The sequence below is a fragment of the Eptatretus burgeri genome, chromosome 8, assembly GCF_056783735.1.
Source record: "Eptatretus burgeri isolate ZD-2024b chromosome 8, Ebu_testis_v1, whole genome shotgun sequence".
Lineage (NCBI taxonomy): Eukaryota > Metazoa > Chordata > Myxini > Myxiniformes > Myxinidae > Eptatretus > Eptatretus burgeri.
Window position 1 is genome coordinate 13,152,154 of NC_140968.1, and position 18,900 is coordinate 13,171,053.

Here is an 18,900-nt window from a genome sequence, read left to right on the forward strand (position 1 = left end):
CTTCTGTAATCCTGAGGTAAGACCTTGTTGTGAATTCAATAAAGACCCACTTAAACTAAGAAATAAACCTTGATTTTAAATTTTGAGGAAGTAAGACTTTCATTGGAATGTGCATCTGGAAAGTTCTATTAATCCAGGGAGGGGCAACATTCCGGGCAACTGGCAGGGGTAACCCACCATGCCACCAATGGAAACCACTGGCAATGGGCATTCATAACACATGGGGTCCAACTGAACATTTTGTAATAGATTGCAAGAGGTTACCTCATGAGCTGATCTCGATCAACTTTGAAGTGTCATATATTGATGACTGGAGGGGGTACCCCACCATAGAAACTGACTGGCATTAACCAAGTTTTGCACTAGGGATGACATTTGGGCGATATAAGTGATATTTTATGGGTTACCATACAAAGCTGATCGAGATAAACTTTGGGGTAAGTTAGTAATGCCCCCCCTGGCCACACCCACCACTGGGGGCATGCCAGTTGTTCAGTTCTGTACCCAGGGATGGACATGAGACACTAGGGTAGGCAATAAAATTGGTTACCTTTCCAGCTAACCAAGTACTCCCGGGCTCTTGGTCTAATATATTGTCGGGTTTTCCGTGTGTGTGTGTGTGTGTGTGTGTGTGTGTGTGTGTGTGTGTGTGTGTGTGTGTGTGTGTGTGTGTGTGTCTGCAACGCGAGGCTCCACAGCACAAACCAGAAAACCGATTTCGATGAAACTTGGTGAACAGGTGCCATATGGGCTGGGAGTGTGCGCGTTTGAGTTTCGTTGCTAAGCAACCACCCGTTGCTATGCAGCGGCCGAAAAACCGCGTACGATATTTTCAATACTTGTCCTAAACAGTTTTGAATGTGGAGAAACGAGACTTCGGAATTAAACACTTCGAGATATTTAGAAAATTTTACTCGAGCCGATTTTTGATTTAGGTTTTATTTTTCAAATGGTAGCCTTCAAAAATAGGGTGTCTATATACCGTCATTTTTTATTGTTGTTTGTTTGTATGTAATGGACAGCTCTGGAAGCCAGAGGAGTCGACCGATTTTGATGAAACTTGACAGGTAGGTTCATACCAGGATCTAGTTCTATGCTTTTGAGCACCGTTGCTATGGACACCACCGTTGCCTAGCAACGGGACTTTGGAATTTTAGAAAAATCCTTAAAAATTGATTTTTTCGAAAATCAAAAATGGGCTTCCAGGCTTTATGCGCACTATAATCAACCTCTTTGTCAAAAAATTTCAGCCCGATCCATCAAAAACTATGACTAGTATGCAATTATGTCGCAACCACCCATGTCGCCTACCTGCTTGTTTTTTTCTTGTTTGTTTGTCCGGGCCATATCTCAGCCATACTTTGAGCAAGGAAGCTGAAATTTGGGGACAAAAGTGAAGATGTGTTTTGGCAAAAATGTTATTTTTTGATTAATTACTTATTAATTTATTTATTTCTCATCCTGGCAATATTGTTGAAGTGCTGGGTTCGGGGGCGAGGACAACCGCTGCATGGAGCAGTTGGGCCGTCTCACCCCCCCCCCCAAAACTCGGAATTGAAGGTCGTCACTTCGGATAACTCCGAAGTCGACAGGTCGCTTAATGGAGTGTGGACACCAATATTTCGACCGCGCGGTTCGGGTCTTTTTGTCTGATTCCAATTTACCTAATTAGCCGTGCGGTCTAGCTACCGGGGAAGCCACACCCTCGGCCGGCTTTGTCCTAACAGTCGCTGTTACCGACGTAACCGAGCGGGAATTACCAAAGCCGCGCCGGCCCAAATAACAATTTACGGCACAATCGGCCTCCCTAATTCTCAAGCCCGAACCATACTGGGTCAATGAAGGAAAACACAGATAACGAACTGGAACATTTAACAGTTATTTATTTACAATAGGCAATAGGGAGGGAAACACAGAGCAGACTTAATCACGAATATAAATGCAGGCAAATGTACAATGGCAATCACTTAACAGTTTTACTTACAGACTGGCGCCACACACCCAAAAAGAAATGGAGCCGGCTGGCTTATATTCGGACCCTCCAGCCGTGGAAGATAGGCAAGCTGGGGGTTAGAGTTTGGTCGAGTACCTGGTCACCTCATGCAGTTTTACCGACTCGCACTTGTGGAGCTCGGAGTCCGTGGACGGGAACGGAGATCCCCAGCTCGAGCGCTCCAACGCAACCCACCACGGTGGGACTCGAACCCACGAACCAGAATCAAACGAGCACAGCCAGGATACTACGAACGACCCAGCCAGCCACGAACGATGACCGACGACCAGGAGAGCCCAGCAGATGAGAAGCAAGGAAAGACCTCCAAGGAACCAAGGAACTCCCGGATACAGCTCGCGATCCTTCTTATCCTTCCCCCATGCGGGGTGGAGGGATCCGCTCTTGGGTAACTCGCCTCCGGATTGGACGGGGCGTTTTTGGGTGTCGTGGTGGCCAGCCGCGATTGGAGGAGGAGGGGCATGTCGGCGTCTCGGTGCCCCTCCCCCGAGAGAGGCTCTTTTACCTTCTCCAGTGTCGAGAGGGGATACATTCTTCTTTGATGGGGCGGAGTCAGAGCTGAAGGAGTGGAGGGATTGATGTAGAAAACTAACTAGAAAGAAACTCGCAGCGCACACATGAAATTCCCATTAGACATAAGGGAGGGATTCTAACTATCCACATATACTTAACGAAATTACTAAACTTTGGGTCAACTGTATGTGTGAATTAGAATGGTTTCCAGAGTCGTAACAATATAACCGTTCGATGTCGTAAATATAACCGATATCACAATAACCGATATAACAATATAACCGTAACAAAAAAATAAAACTTTCAAACAACCACACAGCCTTCAGAGTTTGAAAACTGATATTTGCTCTCCTTCGTTCTCATAAACGACAACTGGATTTGGGGCATTGTGTTTATCTATAAATGTGCATAAGAAATCGAGAAATTATTAGAATACAGTAAGTCATCACTATCCAAAATAGTGCGTGCCCGTACGGAATGTTCACATGCATTCCACGAATTATCACTTGCATTGAAGTAACAACTGCTGTGATACTTACACACACAGAGTTAATTAAAATCCAAATTAAAATCAAGTTTACCTCCCTGTCTTTGCTAGCCATGACATTCGCTGCCATTGAGCATTGACACTCCTACATTTTTCTCCACTGACTTGAAACCTTTAATTTTTGGCATGACTCAAACCTACATTATGAGATAAAAGCCATCCCGTCACACCTCCTTGCGATTCTTGCAAGTGTTGTTGGGAGTGGTGTGCAGTGCATGTTCTTACACGCTGTATGACGTGTTCCATTTAAACAGTGTGAACCAGTTTTTGTTCCTTTTTAAAAAAAAAAAAAAAGTATTTTATAACGATTACGACGACAACATAATGTCAAAATAAAGTTTGTGGTTTTTTAAATTAAATTTTATTTTTTTTAATATGCTTGTTCAGATTCTGTTCGTATGAGCTTTTGCGTGTTCCGACCTGTATTGCTCCGATGATTGCTTGTTAATTAATGATTCATGCTCCAAGGGTAAAGTATGGTCCCAATCCATACATGAACGCACGTGTTCAAGGTCACAAACGTAGGCGGAGTTTCCAGGCCACGGTAACCAAGGCGCCCTTTCCCCATCGGCCACGCCTACGCAGCAACGTGTCCTGTCATTGGTTTGGTAAATAAATGGCCATAACTTGGGAAGCACTTGTCCAATTAATATCAAACCTTGAAAAGGCACATCGTCAGGTCCCCAGCAATATACCTGGCAAGTTTTAATTAGATCGGACCACAGTGGTTGTCGAGAAACAGCAGTCTCTCACTCACACACACACACACACACACACACACACACACACACACACACACACACACACACACACACACACACACACACACACACACACACACACACACACACACACACACACACACACACACACCTGGAATTATAGATAGATAGATATCTATAAATAAATAAATAACTCAAAAATCTTTTTCCTCTGAAGTGTCTGAACAGATCGAGGCTAAAAACTTTACACGTACGACCGCCTGTCCATGAGGAACAAAAGGTTCACACACACACACGTCATTCATTACATGGTTTGACAGCTATATTGGATTTACCCTAAAACCTCTTAAAAAAAAAAATCTTCTTCTGCAGAACGGCTGGACAGATCGAGGGGAAACTTCACAAAAATGTTCCCCAAGCCTTGGGTGCACAAGTTTGTTTCAGAATAATTGATAGGTCACATGGTTTGGCAGCCATATTGGATTGAAGAAAATATTAAATAATGTTTTCTCTGGAACTGCTTAATCAATCGACATGAAACTTCACAATTATGATCGAGTAGTAATGGGGAATAAGTTTTAAATTTCAACTTGATCGGACAACATGGTGTGGCAGCCGAAATTATTAATTATGAAAGGACTTCTTAAATGAGATTGTTGAGAAAGTAGATTGGGGGGTTCCAGACGGTCCTTTCGAAGAGACATAGTGAGAGTGTGAGATTTGTCTGGATTGAAAGACATGTTCCACGTGTTGGACCAGTTTGTGATTTTATCCAGATCTGCAGTGAGCGAAGAAGCTGCTGCTTGCCGGTCTGAGGGATGACAGATGGTACGGCAGAGGGTGGAGTCGTCGGCAAAGAGAAATAGAGGATTTTCCAGAGAGTCCGAGAGATCATTGATGAAAACCAGAAAAAGAACAGGGCCCAGAACGCTACCTTGAGGAACTCCAGCCTGCACAGGAAGAGGGGATGAAAGAACTCCATTTAGGGCCACACGTTGACTGCGACAGGAGAGGAAGTCTGCGAGCCATGAGTGGAGATGGCCTTGAATACCATGGGAAGAGAGTTTGGTGAGTAGGGCAGGGTGCCAGACTGTGTCAAAAGCACGTGATATGTCCAGGGATACGGCTCGGATTTCCTGTCTGGCATTGAGGACCTCCATCCATTGATGGGAGAGCAAAAGCAGCATATCCAGGGTAGAGTGACCTTGTCTGAAACCAAATTGATGATTGGAAATCAAGCCATTGGAGAAGAGGAAGGATTTCATGTCTGAAGCGATGATGGATTCCATCACCTTGCTGATGATTGGGAGAAGGCTGATTGGTCTGTAGTTACAGGGATCTGTTTTTGCACCTTTTTTATGTAGGGCAGTGATGTTAGCAGATTTCCAAGCAGATGGCAGATAACCTTGGGCAAATGAGAGGGTGAATAGAACAGAGAGAGGGTGAGCAAGAGCAGAAGAGCAGGCTTTGAGGACACGTGGGCTGATGCCGTCTGGACCGGTTGCAGAATCTGACTCGAGGTTTGAAAGCAAGCTCTCCACCTTGTCAGGAGAAAAGGATACAGAGTCCAGGGACAGTTGGGTGCGACTGGGTAAAGTGGGTAGAGATAGTGATGGGTTTAGGACACAAGATTTAGCTGCAAACACCGAGTTTAGACATTCAGCTTTATCACGTGTGGAATCAGCAGTGCGGCCATTTGAGGTAAGGGAGGGGATGGAGGGGGAACATACACCAGACACAGATTTGATTAAACGCCACCAGGATTTTGAGGAGGGAGAGAGGTTTGAGAGTTCAGACTTGAGATGAGAAAGATGTTGTTTTCTGGCTCTCCTGAGGGTAGATACACACTTGTTCCGAGCTTTGTGGAAAGAACTGAGATTGCCCTCAGTTGGGTTTGCTTTCCATGAGGCAAAGGCAAGTTGTTTCAGGACAACTGCCTCGCCACAAGCTTCAGTAAACCAAGGGCGGGAGGAAGGGTAAGACAACTGAACACGAGAGGGGATAAATCTGTGCATGAGGGAGAGCAAGTTTCTTTGAAAGAATTCCCAGGATGAGTTGATGTTTGAGAAAGTAGTGATAGGAGACCAGTCTGTAAGTTTGATGGCTGCTCGGAGACCCTGCCAGTCGGCTTGAGTGAAATGCCAGACTCGACGGCGGTGAGGTGGTTCTCGAATAACAGCCAGAGATGTCCACTTTAACAAGGACGTGGTCACAAGAACCAATTGGAGCGAAGGAAGAGCAGCAGATATTGTCAGGGAAATTTGTCAAAATCAGATCCAGAAGAGATGGAGTACCATTGGTTGAGATCCGGGTCGGGAAGTTGACCGATTGAGTCAGTCCCAATGAGTCGCAGAAAGCTTTTGCTGAGGTGCCATGGCAGGTGAGAGAGGTACCCACACCGAGCCAACTGGCGTGATGACAATTGAAGTCACCACATATGAGTAAGAGAGAGTTTGGATGAGAAGATAGAAGATGGTCCATGTTTTCGGATAGTGAGGTGTAGATGGAGTCATCACTGTTCGGTGGACGGTACAGTACACATATAAACATGAGGTGGGAGTGGAGGGGAAGCCGAAGCCAGAGGTATTCCTGGGGGTGTGGGGGAGTGAGAGCAGTGCATGGAGAGTGATAGGAGACCAAACCTCAGGGTTTGAGGGTAGAGGAGTAGCAGCTAAAATGTGAATCCTATTCAAGTTCCTCCTGGTGACTTCATCTTTGCTTGTTTGGTTTCCTTATGATTACTTCAATGTAGGACTTGTACCTATTTGGTCTTCCATTTGATTTGAATTGAATTTATTTTAATCCCATTCTAAATTCAATTGAACAATAATTTTTAAAAAACCATCATGGGTCAGGGTCAAGTGTCCGATCAAAGTGGGGTTGCATCAGAGGGACGTCTTGGTACCCGGTCATCACTGCCAGCAGTGATAAAGTGTCAGTTCCAATTATATATCTTACTAATTATGTAACACACCAGTACCCAAACACCACACAAAACAAGTCCTGGTGAGGGGCTGCAAACTCCGATTGCTCTTTTTCTTGTTCGGACTTGTTTTGTCTGCTCTGCAGACAATGCATCGACGACACAGATGTTCACGTTCATACAGCAAACAGACATTTTCGGTTTTATTGTATGGATTCACATTCCAATCGGATATAGTTTAACCGTATGTACTTTAAAGATACATGTATTTACTGACTTCTAAGTATTTTATGCCTCTGCTGATGAAGTCGCTGGAGGAATACTGTTTTCGGGTTGTACGTCCGTACGTCTGTCCATGCTAATTGTCTGTTTTCTCTGCAACTGCTTCTCCAATTGACACGAATTTTTCACCATATGTGCAAGTACTCATGAAGAATGGTTCAATGATAATTATGTCATAGGTCACGTGGTGTGGCAGCTATGTTGGATTAAAGGAAAAACTTTGGACCTCGATCTTCGAAACCACTCAATGGAAAAAATTGAAACTTGGCACGTGTGGAGTACCCCCCACGGGGAAAGTGTTATTTTTTTGATGATGTCATAGGGGGGCTTCATCATGACATGATAATTGAAGTCATCTCATGCTAAATTGCATGGGGTGGGGGAGAATTGATGTCATCAGCCAGGTGGTTCTGCAGCCATTTTTTTTGTGCAGGCGGGGCATATCTGGCGACGTCGAAGAGTGCCCTTCCAGTTATAGATGCGCTCACGTTCTTAAGAGTACATTCTTTATCGACATACTTGCATTGTAATTGTACGTACTTTATAGAAAAAGGAAATCGTGCAATACTGGCTACGACCAGATGGCCTTTGTGGCCTACGTCACCACATGATGTAGACAGACAGACACAGACAAACAAGCCATCAATAGGCCGGTACTTACAAAATCAGTGGCTGCGACCTTGCCCTTTGGGCCTCAAAAACAATACACTTCAACCTTTTGACTCGTGAACCAATTCATTAACCCAATATGCAAATCCTGCTCAAATTTCAAGTCAATACGTGAGAAATTGACGATTTTGTGACCTTGACCTATTGATCTCAAACAATAGGCTTCTAGTTTTTGACTACCTCCAACCAGGTAGTTAAGTATCTTGAAGATCGGCGTACAATTGTGATTTGAAGGTGATTGACATACAGACAAACAGACAGACCAACCAATATATTGCAAATCTTCAATTTCCCAGGTAACAAAGGGACACAAATGCAATACTCTCTCTCCTCTGGCAAGGGTAATTAAGCATTCGATAATAATCACAGGCTGTACCCAACTTACCGACCGACCAACTTCACGCAGAAACAACTAGAAAATAGAATTTGATGCTCATGCATCAATGGATATGCCTCCTCCCACATTTGACATGAACCCACTGTTACATTTGATCTCAATTAAAGGTCACGAGAGATATCAGACGCTTTTAAACACAAGTTATGGTCTGAAAAAATGACTTTCAATGGGTACATGATCTTTGTCTTGTGGAATAAAATTGAATCCGTTCATCTTTGTGTTGCAGTCCATCATTGTGCCAAGGTTGGTTGAAATCTCTCCATGCTCTTGCACTATGACCTCATCATCCCCCCATCCATACTCATGACCTCTTCTACCCCAAATGACCCCTTTTGCAAGCTCTCCCCTTTTCCAGGTTGAGAATTTTTTCCCCCTCCTCCCCCTAACCTCTTTTCGTTTGTTCCTTTAGGTTTCATCCCCAGCTTGAGTGTAGCTTATTCACCCCATGAGTCTTCCCTCCTCCCCTTGATCTCACTTCCACTCTGCTATTGGTGTTTCTCCTTTTCCATTCCATTCAGCTCTGGCTCTTCAACAAGCCTCGACCATGCGTACAAAACAAAATTCCCTGCATTGCTTCACATCAGAACATCCATGTCACCACTTGCTCATTTACCCACCTCCTTCCACACAAAAAGACCTCACCTGCAACAACATCTTCTCAAATTTGCCATCTCCATGCTCAAAAACATCTTACCAAAAAAAGCACAATCACACCGCTACAGCTTTACAACAATACCACAATAATAAAAATACTCAACGAACCATTCCCAACGATCCATCCAAACATCCTCTTATGCACTCCTCCAGAATAACCCGAGCCAGACTCCATTCTGGTTACCACCCCACACTCATTCCACAAATTCGATCCAACTCAGAACCCGCTCTGCCCATGCGGTCGCCTTGAACCCGACACCGTACACCACCTCATCACAACCTGCTCTCAACTCGTACAATATAGGGTCTTCAACATTTGATCTCTTTATGATCTCTGGGGGAATCCGATCGGAGGGCTGGCTTACTTGGGGTTGTGAGCTTCCAATGGAGATGCATCAGTTTGTGAATCTTCGTGGGTTGTGTGGGAATCTTGACCACTCTATTCTGCATCTGACAATTGTTCCACAAGCCCCACCTTCAAGAAAATGGAGTAAGATGCAAGTCAGGCTTTGCAAGTACAGTATCTTAAATGACTCTATGTTCAAGTCATACTGTTTTGAAGATAACAGGAAAGTTGTGGTGGCAACTCCTCTGGAATGGACAAAGCAACTTGATACCCGGGCTTGCCGTGTTTGTTTCATGTTTGTACAAGCATGCTTGTAACTACCTCTTCTTGGACATTGTTGTCAAGTCCAATCCTGTCACAATTTTACCACTAAATACAAGTACGCCGAAAGTGGTGGCTAAAGGCGGAAAGGATTTGGAGTCGTCAATGCTGTGCAAAGTAGTCTCTGTGTTGAGTTGATATTTCCTTGTTGCATCCACACATTATGCCTGGTGTTGGCTTAATGGCGAGAGTGGTGGGCTTAGAATCCAAGGGTCCTGACTTCAAATCCCACTCACTGTTGAAATAATACCAGGTGGGGTTGACTCTGCCTGTCATCCTTCTGAGGTCGGCAAAATGAGTGCCAGCTTGGTGGTAAACTGTCAGAGTGGCGACCCGTCCAGGATTGTGTCCAATAGCCAAGGAGACTGCTGAGGCAGCGTCAGCGCTCTGCACAGAGTATGGTCCCAATCCATACATGAAAGAGAAAGACAGAATCTAATCTCCACCCACCCCACTCTTTCCTCCCAATTAATTTTACCTCATTAATTACTCTATCCAAAACATATTTGAAAATATCTGAAAAACCTCTCCATTTAGTTGATTTTTAACTAACATCCATCACCCCCCCCCCTCCCTTCCACCCCAACCACTTTCACCTCTAATTTTTAAAGCATGCACAGCATTTTGCAAAATGAAAGCCAATGATGAGAAGTGCCCATTCAGAACATTTTATTTATTAAACTCACCTCATAAAAGCAGCAATGATTAGTTATTTTACTGGAATTAGCAGAGCTTTAGATGCATATTCACAAAACAAATGCAGTGCTTCCGGAGCCTTACTTTTTTTACTTTTCCTACAACTGAGGCTCTTGAAGCTACAAATGTAGAGATTGTACATGGACGATATAGACATAACACCACAATATACAGATCGATGCTGGACATGGAAAAACGTTCAAAGTCCTTCGGAGGAGGAAAAAAAAAAAGAAGAAAAAAGTTCGAAACACTTGGCTGTCCGAGCTGTTCTGTCTGAAGTTAATATTGCATTGAAGAAGAAAAATAAAAGTGCAAACTGTTCAAAATATATAAACCTGTCGCATGCCTCCAGGGCTTTGCTTTCCCTATAAAAGACTCTTAACTAGAGCTTCCCCAACAAGGAATAGTAAGGTAATATAATTCAGTGTTCAATTCGAGGAAGCACACCTTCAAACTGCACAACCAAACTGCGAGAAAGTTTGGAAACGGAATAAGAGCGATTCCGAGGGTCAGGTTACAAGATTCCACTTCCAGTCAAGTAACGTCGGACTCGGACGCATTCATCTCAATTGCAGCAGCTGCTTGTCCATTGTCGAAGATGAACAAGCATTAATCGGAGCAATACAGGTCGGAGCACGCAAAAGCTCATACGAACACAATCTGAACGAGCATATTAAAAATAAAACAAGCCGACTAACATATCTTGCAAAAACTTCGTTTTGGCAAGATAAAAACCACAAACTTTATTTTGACATTATGTTGTCGTCGTCAGAGTTATAAAATAAACTTAAAAAAAATAAAAAAGGAACAAAACTGGTTCACACTGTTTAAATGGAACACGTCATGCAGCGTGTAAGAATATGCACTGCACACCACTCCCAACAACACTTGCAAGAATAGCAAGAATGTGCGACGGGATGGCTTTTATGTCATAATGTAGGTTTGAGTCGTGCCAAAAATTAAAGGTTTCAAGTCAGTGGAGCAAAAAGAAAACCGAGGTAGAAAAATCTAGCATGTCCCAAGGTGACGGTGGATGGAATAGAAGGACAACGGTCAGTTCGGCAGACGGCCAGGTTACCGTGATAGAAAAGAAAAACAAAAACAAAAACAAAACTGATGAAATAACAAGTGTGATGCCATTCTCAATTTGGAAGATACGTATCGTGCTAAACCTTTTGTCCCTCTCTGCCCACCTGCTCAGGAACAGCAAAAGTCCAGGGTCCTCCACGACCAAAGATGAAAATGCTTCACTGTCCTGCCCCAGAAAAAAAAAAATATAAAGGAATAAAAGATGGTGGTATCTGTTTTCCGAAGAAATAACACTCAAAAGTCAAAACTATCGTCCGTTGCTTCTGGACATTCAGGACTATCCCCCGTGCGGAGAATGCTCAAAATGAGTAAAAGACATTTAATGTGGAAGTGAATAAAAGGAAACATGCATACTGACATGGCACTCGTTAAAATAAAATAAAAATCACTACACGGGCAACAAACTAAAAACTGCTTACTCAGAAGCCGAGTTAACTTTTATTTTAATCCATCTGCTGGTTTTTAAATCGATCGTGCATTTAACTTCATGGTTAAAGTGTAAAACCCAGTTAAAATAAAGTTAAAAAAACAAACAAAATGTTTGAAGTAGTGCAGCCAACAATAGCATAGGAAAAAACAAGAAAGAAACCATTGCACTCATGAAATTTGTGTACATGTCATGATCAGATATTAATTGTACACAATGAGAAATATACAAGAGAAGTCGAGAAACAATGACATCCACCATCTGCGTCATGTTTACACTTAAACCAGCTTGCTCAAATGGACAACAGCTGGAAGCGTTGAGACCACTATCGGCCAAAATCCCGATCGACCACCTGGAACCCGTACAAACAAGGCCAGCACGGATCGAGTGCTGCGAGCACAGACGGAGCGCCGAACACGTGGGGTGCCCGGGGCGGACCCCGAGTCAGCGGCCGGCACGCAATCACAAAGGCACTCGGTGCGTCGTGTGAACAACAGAAAATGGGTTGGGCCATGCCGAGGAGGGCTTTGACTAGGTCAAAGTGCAAACAGCCAAATCAGGGTGTGGTGCAAAACGCTCACCAAGCACATTCGAGTGACACGTACCAAATCGGTTCATTCAAACAAAACCTCTGGAACCTCCAAATATTGTGCCGACACAGGTGGGGCTGTTTCGGGTCCACCAGGTGGATCTCGATTGCGCTCGGCACTCACTCACTGCACCCTCGAGTACGAGAGATAACCAGGAGCGCGCCGTTGCAGAAGGAAACCACACAAGCACACCCCCATCACACCACTTAAAAAAGCCAATTTGTAAAGAGCAATTTTGTTTGTTTGATTCAACCAGAATGATGCTGCGCCAAATTAAGTGGAAGGGCAGAGAGGACAGTCAGACGTGCAGGCGCCGAGAAATGCAAGGGCTGCACGGGGATAATAAATAAAAAGAGAAGGGCACAATACGATGCAATGGCATGCAGCAAACACTACGTTGCAGTGGATTAAATGTTCTATTTGCTTTGTGGAGCTGCACTCCAGGTGGGATGGGAGCACCTGTAATACTAGCATAATATGGTGGCTGAGCCGGGACACAGGGAAGGCCTGTAATGGGAACAGCGACGCATCAATTAGTTGAGGCCACCAATTGTACATATGAGTGCGAAATTGTCCGATTTGGTGCATGAAGAGAGAGAAACCATGAAAATTAGGATGACACTATACACGGTTCAAGGTGTAGATTTTCCAGACCTTGCAGATGAACAACTTTGCAATTAGGTTCTTGCAATTAAACGACAGCAAAATGACATTAAAATGTGTAAGGGGAGGAATCAAGCCTGTTTTTATTATTATTATTATTATTATTTTTACTCTCGATACATGTGAAGCCACTGGTGCAATGTCAAATGTGAGGCTTGAGAGGTAACGATGAAAGTGTGCATTTGCACTGGAGCATGTAAGCTGAAGTATGGCACTCCCGATTATGCCCATTACAGCATACAGCGCCGAGGTTTGTGCGGCATTTTGACATCCCTTCTGGATAGATCATGGCTGGGCAGTAGCAATTGGTGCCATCGGTGTCCCCATCGGGGTTCCAGCTGGAGAAAGCACAGGCGAGCTCGCCACAACACCCGCTGGCTGCGCTGGCGACACTGGCGTCATTCCTGCCAGAACAACATGTGCACAAAGGGGTCGTTTATCCCAATGAAATCCCCCAAAATAGGAGTAAACAATCAATAATGCAAAAAAAAAAAAAATGTAAAAACAACCACACATCCACCATGCATGATCATTCGTGGCCATTTCACTACAACCGCTTCAGCTGCATATACGACAAAAATTAAAAAATAACCCCTCTGGGTTTAAAAAAAAGCCGAAGCTGAGGCTCTCTTGGGCCGGAAAGATCAGCAAGGGATTGTAGCTATTACCAAATTTGCCTTTCTATTTTATGACTTACTTCAGAGGAAGAACCGTTGCTCCAACTCAAAAGTTGAAAAGGAGGACATTTGAGGAAAAGAGATGGTATTTAACTGTATGAGTAACCTTTCCATCTCCACGTTGCTGTGTACCTGCTAGCATGGTGGAGGTACTTGTGGCCGTGGCTGTGCTGGGAGAACTGCTGCTGTTAGTTATCCTTCCTTGATCCTTTACTGTGGGATCTGCATTTCATTACAAAGGGAAGAACAACAACAACAAAAAATACTATGACCAGAACATAGTGCCAAAATGCCTTCAATGGTGGATTGTGTATACATATTATTTATATATACACACACACACACGCATACACGCACGTACTAATTTTTAGTTCTCCAAATTGACTACGGACAAAATGTGAAAAGGGCATTTGCTGGAACAAGCTGCCAACAAGTTTTTATGTCTCCGCTGACGAAGTCGCCAGTGGAATCATGTTTTCAGGGTGTCCGTCCGTCCATACCAATTACCTTCGCCACTGAAGGTGGAAGGTGGTTATGTGTCCACCCCCCTCTGTTTGTTACTTGGCGAAATCTTCGATTTTGTCAAGTATGTTGGTCTGTTCCGTTTGTTGGTTTGTTTGTTTGTTTGTCCGGTCGTCTACAGCCCAAACGGCTGGACCAGTCGTTCTTAAATTTTTACACCTGATAGGCAATCCACCTGAGACGGTCCGCGTCCAAACCCCGTCTTAATCGGACTAAACGTCACGACATGACGTCACACAACGTGAAAACACATTTTTGGACTTAACTCAGTGACTTAACTTAAACTTAACTCAGTAGCGACTTCCGGTTGACGCCAAATTAAACTTCAATGGAATATCTAGATGTTTTAATATGCATGTTAGTACAAATTGTGCACAGTTTTCGCAAGCGTATGACGTCAAAGCCTTTAGCTATTGGCGCTTTTTAAACAAAATTCTATTCGTTCTACAGGTCACAATTCTTAACCGATTTGGATGAAATTTTAACAGCTGATAGAAATCCACAGTGCAAAAAGATATGTGACTTTTGGTGATGTTCAAGATCAGGATCTGGATTCTGCATCACTTTATATCATCGCCCATTATAAACCAATGGGTAATTTTGTGAATTACACATGGCTATTTCTCAAACAGTTTTGCACTTATTATATTAAAACTTGTACTGTCTATTTATGCATGTAATATTAACATGTGTACAAAGTTTGATCGAAATTTACCCAAGGTCAAGGTCAGGGTCACCCAAAACAAGAAAAACACACATATAAAATACATATTTTTGTTTTACAACATATTTCAAACCTGATAACGGGATCGTAAAGCTGGTTGAAAAGCAATGTTCCGAGGTATTTTCAAATATTTTCTACGATCAGAATGAAGGCACCAAGCACCGATGATAAGTTGTTGAATGTCACATGGTGGCTTTAAATGAGTGATGAAAATTTTCAATCTGCTGCCGTTACCATGACAACGCGCGCCTGATTGTTATTTGTGACGTCGCGTCATTTTATTAATGTACGAACAAATAAACACCACACATTGCATGACATTACAGCTTGGACCACCACACGGAAAGGTCAACGAATTCGCCAAGTGTCGTGCTACGCACAATTTTTCATTTGGCTGTTTGTGTGCACGATATCTCAAAAAGTTGTGGACGGATTCGGTGTGTGACAAGGACGAATTAATTCGATTTTGGTGAAGATCCAAATCCAGATACAAGATTATTTAATTCTTCAAAGTGATTCTTCACCATTGAGAGATAGGGTCAAAAACGATACATCGCACGATATCTCAAAAATCTAATGGGCCCGGTATGTTCCCGTGGATGAGGCATTGCATGGTGGAGGTATGCGCTCTACCGAGTGCCCTTCTCGTTTTCTCTGTTTTCTCTGCAACCGCTTATCCGATTGACACAAAATTTTCACCATAGGTGTGACTACTTATGGAGCATATTTTAATGATAATTATGACATCGTAGGCCATGTGGTGTGGCAGCCATGTTGGAAAAAAGTAAAAACTTTGCACCTCTGTATTTCCGAAACCACTCCATGGAAAAAAATTGAAACTTGGCACATGTGAAGTACTCCCCAAGGGAAACAATTTTTTTTGACATCATAGGTGGGTTCCTTATGATGTCATAATTGCATACGTTGAACGCTTTATCCGATCAGTATGAAAAATACGGGGGGTGGGGGAGGGGGGGAATTGAGGACATCATTCGTCACGTGGTCCGGCAACCATCGTGTTTTTAACATGAAAACCTTCAAAATCTTCTTTTCCGAAACGGCTGTACAGATCGATGAGAAACTTTACAGGTATGATCGCCTATCCATGAGGCGATCTTCTTCTTCTTCTTTCGGCTGCTCCCGTTCGGGGTCGCCACAGCGGATCATCCGTATGATCCGCATAGTGATTTGGCACATGTTTTACGCCGGATGCCCTTCCTGACGCAACCCTGGTCGCCTCTTAGGACACAGGGATATGGTACATCTATTTTAATCGGGGTATACACCGGCCCAGTATACTGGTACTCACTTCGCCAACCTCGGAAGGATGACAGGCTGAGTCAACCTCCTGGTGTGTATTAATTCAAGCCGCCAACGGGGCTTGAACTCAGGACCTTTTGAATCCCAAGCCGCTACCCTAACCACTACGCCAACACCAGGCTATTGATTGTTTCTTGTATGCATGTGCAATTCCTTTGAATATACTTGTTAAAATCGAACTCGTCTCCCGACTCATCCTGCTCACCTCACAATGGTGGCATATGGCTGCTAAAAGGAGATCCATTTGACCGAAAGATTGCAGTGTAGATAAGATCACGGTCACATGACTTGGTTCCACTTGGCCAAATAATAAGATGTTACACGACTGCCTCCGAGCGACACGATAGTTGCTCGTACCAGGAACTTCAATCTGTACAGTAACACGGCTCTGGATGTGGGATCCAGCAGGAAGTTCCAGGGATGACTGGCTATCGTGATTCCTTCACGACTCGCCAATCTCACACTGGAGTTATCCAGAAAGCAGCAACAGTCAAAAAATTGTGTGTGTATATATATATATATATATATATATATATATATATATATATATATATATATATATATATATATATATATATCATATATATTATTTCCGAGTTTGTGGTTTCGTGTCGCGCTATCTTCGACTTTGTTCTGCGCTCGAGTAACGTGATATTCAGCTTACATTATCTCAAAGACCATATGAGGTGTATGGTACAAAAAAAGTAAATAAAATGGTTCTGAAACAGTGAAATCATATTCCACTTACTGCATTAAAGTAAAATTACTACTGATACTCTGCATCAGTTCCTTTCTCAAACACACCCACCCCAACATGTCACGCAGAGCACGGGTTATGCTAGTATATATATATATATATATATATATATATATAAAAATCAAAGATTGGGATTATACATTTTGAACACAAACAGTACAGCTAAGGCAATGCCATCTAAACCAGCAGAGAGAACAAAATTATGTGGTGCAAAGCATGGTTTGGACACAGCCCAAAGTTGGTCCTTACAGAAGTATGGATGTTCCATGGCCTCACGCGCCGTAAGCCGTGCCTGATGATCGTAGCGCAGTAATTTGTCCAAGAAGTCCAGTGCCTCTGGGCTCACGAGATGCTGGTTTTCGCTGTGCACAAAGCGTTCCCAACGCTTGCGTGAATGCCTGATGGAGATTAAAAAAGTAAATAATAATAATAATAATAATAATAATAATCATAATAATAATAATAATAATAATCACCCACCATCTCAACCCAATGGGTCAAAGTGCCACAAAATTAAGCTTTTATAGCACATTCCTATTTCACAAATAGGCAGCAACCCCTTCATGACAACAAAAAAAACAAAAAACAGAAATGTCTTCTGAACTACATCAAAATCTACACATGAACATCTTTTATGGCGGATGATGCATAACATGGTGCACAGGTTGTCATCCTTCGTTTTCAACAATGAGCCACTGAATTTGGCACTCATACTTTATTTAACCAAGTGGGTAAAGAATAAAACTATTTTGACAACAAATCCTACACAACAATATTGGGGTATTTTTGGAGAGGCAAAATGAAAATGGCAATCACTTTGCACTGAAAATACATCGTACAAAGACTAAACCAGTGAAACAACAGGAAACCAGCAAAAATCCTTGCTCATTCTGCTATTAACAGAGGTGGGGAACCATTCGTAGTCCGAGAGCCATAACATCTATTGTTAACCTTGGTACAGCCGGACACATGCTGAATGTGTTGTGAGCAATTTGAACAGCACATATACATACAGATAAGTAATGAAACGAGTCATTCTGACTTCTGACTAAAAAGTACGGCACTCAGTCCACTTCCCCTTTCTTAACGCTCGCCACTATATCAATCACGGCCAATGATAAAAGAAAATTCACTTATTTCATCGATTTTTATCTCAAACTGCAGACTTTTTTGAAAGGCAATGGTGATAATCAGATTTTTTTTTTTTTTAAATACACCACAAAAGAGTTCTGAAGTGATGACAGCACATTGGCATGACAACGCATGGCCTGGTTTTACACTCTCGTAGAGTATGGCTGCCATAGATTTGTGAAGATGGTGCAGTGTTTCGTACCAGATTGTAATCACCAATCGGAGTCATAACTACAGCTTGTATTGTTTTTCTGATAGAACCAAGCGTACCACGATACTCCTCCACTTCTCCGTGTCCTCAGCCAACTCTCTGCACTGTTCAACCACCCACACCTTATTGATACCACTCCTCACACAATCTTCCCAACCTCAACCGCGGTTTACGTCCTTTCCTCCCACCTTGCTCCCTCAACCTATCCAATCGCTTGGCCATTCTCTCTTCCTCCATCCACACCAAGTGACCAGCTCACTTCAACCGGCTTTTGATCAATCTCCCCGTCAAGTTCATCTACACACCAATTTCCTCCCTCAGTTCTTCCATCCTCCTCCTATTCACCCTCTTCACTCTTCACGCAATCCTCCTGACTCGGTTGTTCTCGCAAACGTGCAACCTCTGTTGTTGTCGCTCTGTCAGTACCACCATTTCGTCACATGCAAGACATCAGAACTTTCCCTTTCAATTAACTTCATAGCTTTCTGTCTGCTAATTTTATCTTACCAAAACAAATTTAAAATCAGTGCGAAAGGTTTGTGACGCTCGAGTTGCGTACTCATCCTCATTCCGTGTACTACTCAGCCAACATATATAATTTCTTTAATTTTGTTCCTAACGAGATATGCAGACAGACAACAAGGCATCAGTTCAGGTGTATGTAGCTGCCATGTAATTAATCTAGTCTGAGTTTTGGAGGTCAGTGAT

At 43.1% G+C, this 18,900-nt stretch overlaps 2 protein-coding genes across 10 annotated transcripts in view; both read right to left on the bottom strand.

Moving 5' to 3' along the window:
- The window catches only part of LOC147021129 (monocarboxylate transporter 7-like), a 36,737-nt gene extending 25,332 nt beyond the window's left edge, over nt 1–11,405 (bottom strand). For 2 of the 4 annotated variants that reach the window (XM_085890924.1, XM_085890917.1), the window contains exons 1-2: nt 10,529–11,223; nt 9,084–9,193 (exon numbers count right to left, since the gene is read on the bottom strand). In XM_085890924.1, the coding sequence (XP_085747050.1) occupies nt 9,084–9,168 (85 nt within the window). In that variant the 5' untranslated portion in view covers nt 9,169–9,193; nt 10,529–11,223. Of the gene's footprint in view, nt 1–9,083; nt 9,194–10,528; nt 11,224–11,274 lie in introns of those variants that run through there. The other 2 variants (XM_085890918.1, XM_085890922.1) reach the window with 2 other exon arrangements.
- A 170-nt stretch (nt 11,406–11,575) lies between these two features.
- LOC147021131 (casein kinase II subunit alpha) overlaps nt 11,576–18,900 on the bottom strand; it is a 46,579-nt gene continuing 39,254 nt past the window's right edge. For all 6 annotated transcript variants that reach the window (XM_085890932.1, XM_085890929.1, XM_085890927.1 and 3 more), the window contains 3 exons: nt 17,100–17,248; nt 13,660–13,749; nt 11,576–13,254 (listed from right to left, as the gene is read on the bottom strand). In XM_085890932.1, coding sequence (XP_085747058.1) covers nt 13,136–13,254; nt 13,660–13,749; nt 17,100–17,248 — 358 coding nt within the window. In that variant the 3' untranslated portion in view covers nt 11,576–13,135. The remainder of the gene's footprint in view (nt 13,255–13,659; nt 13,750–17,099; nt 17,249–18,900) is intronic.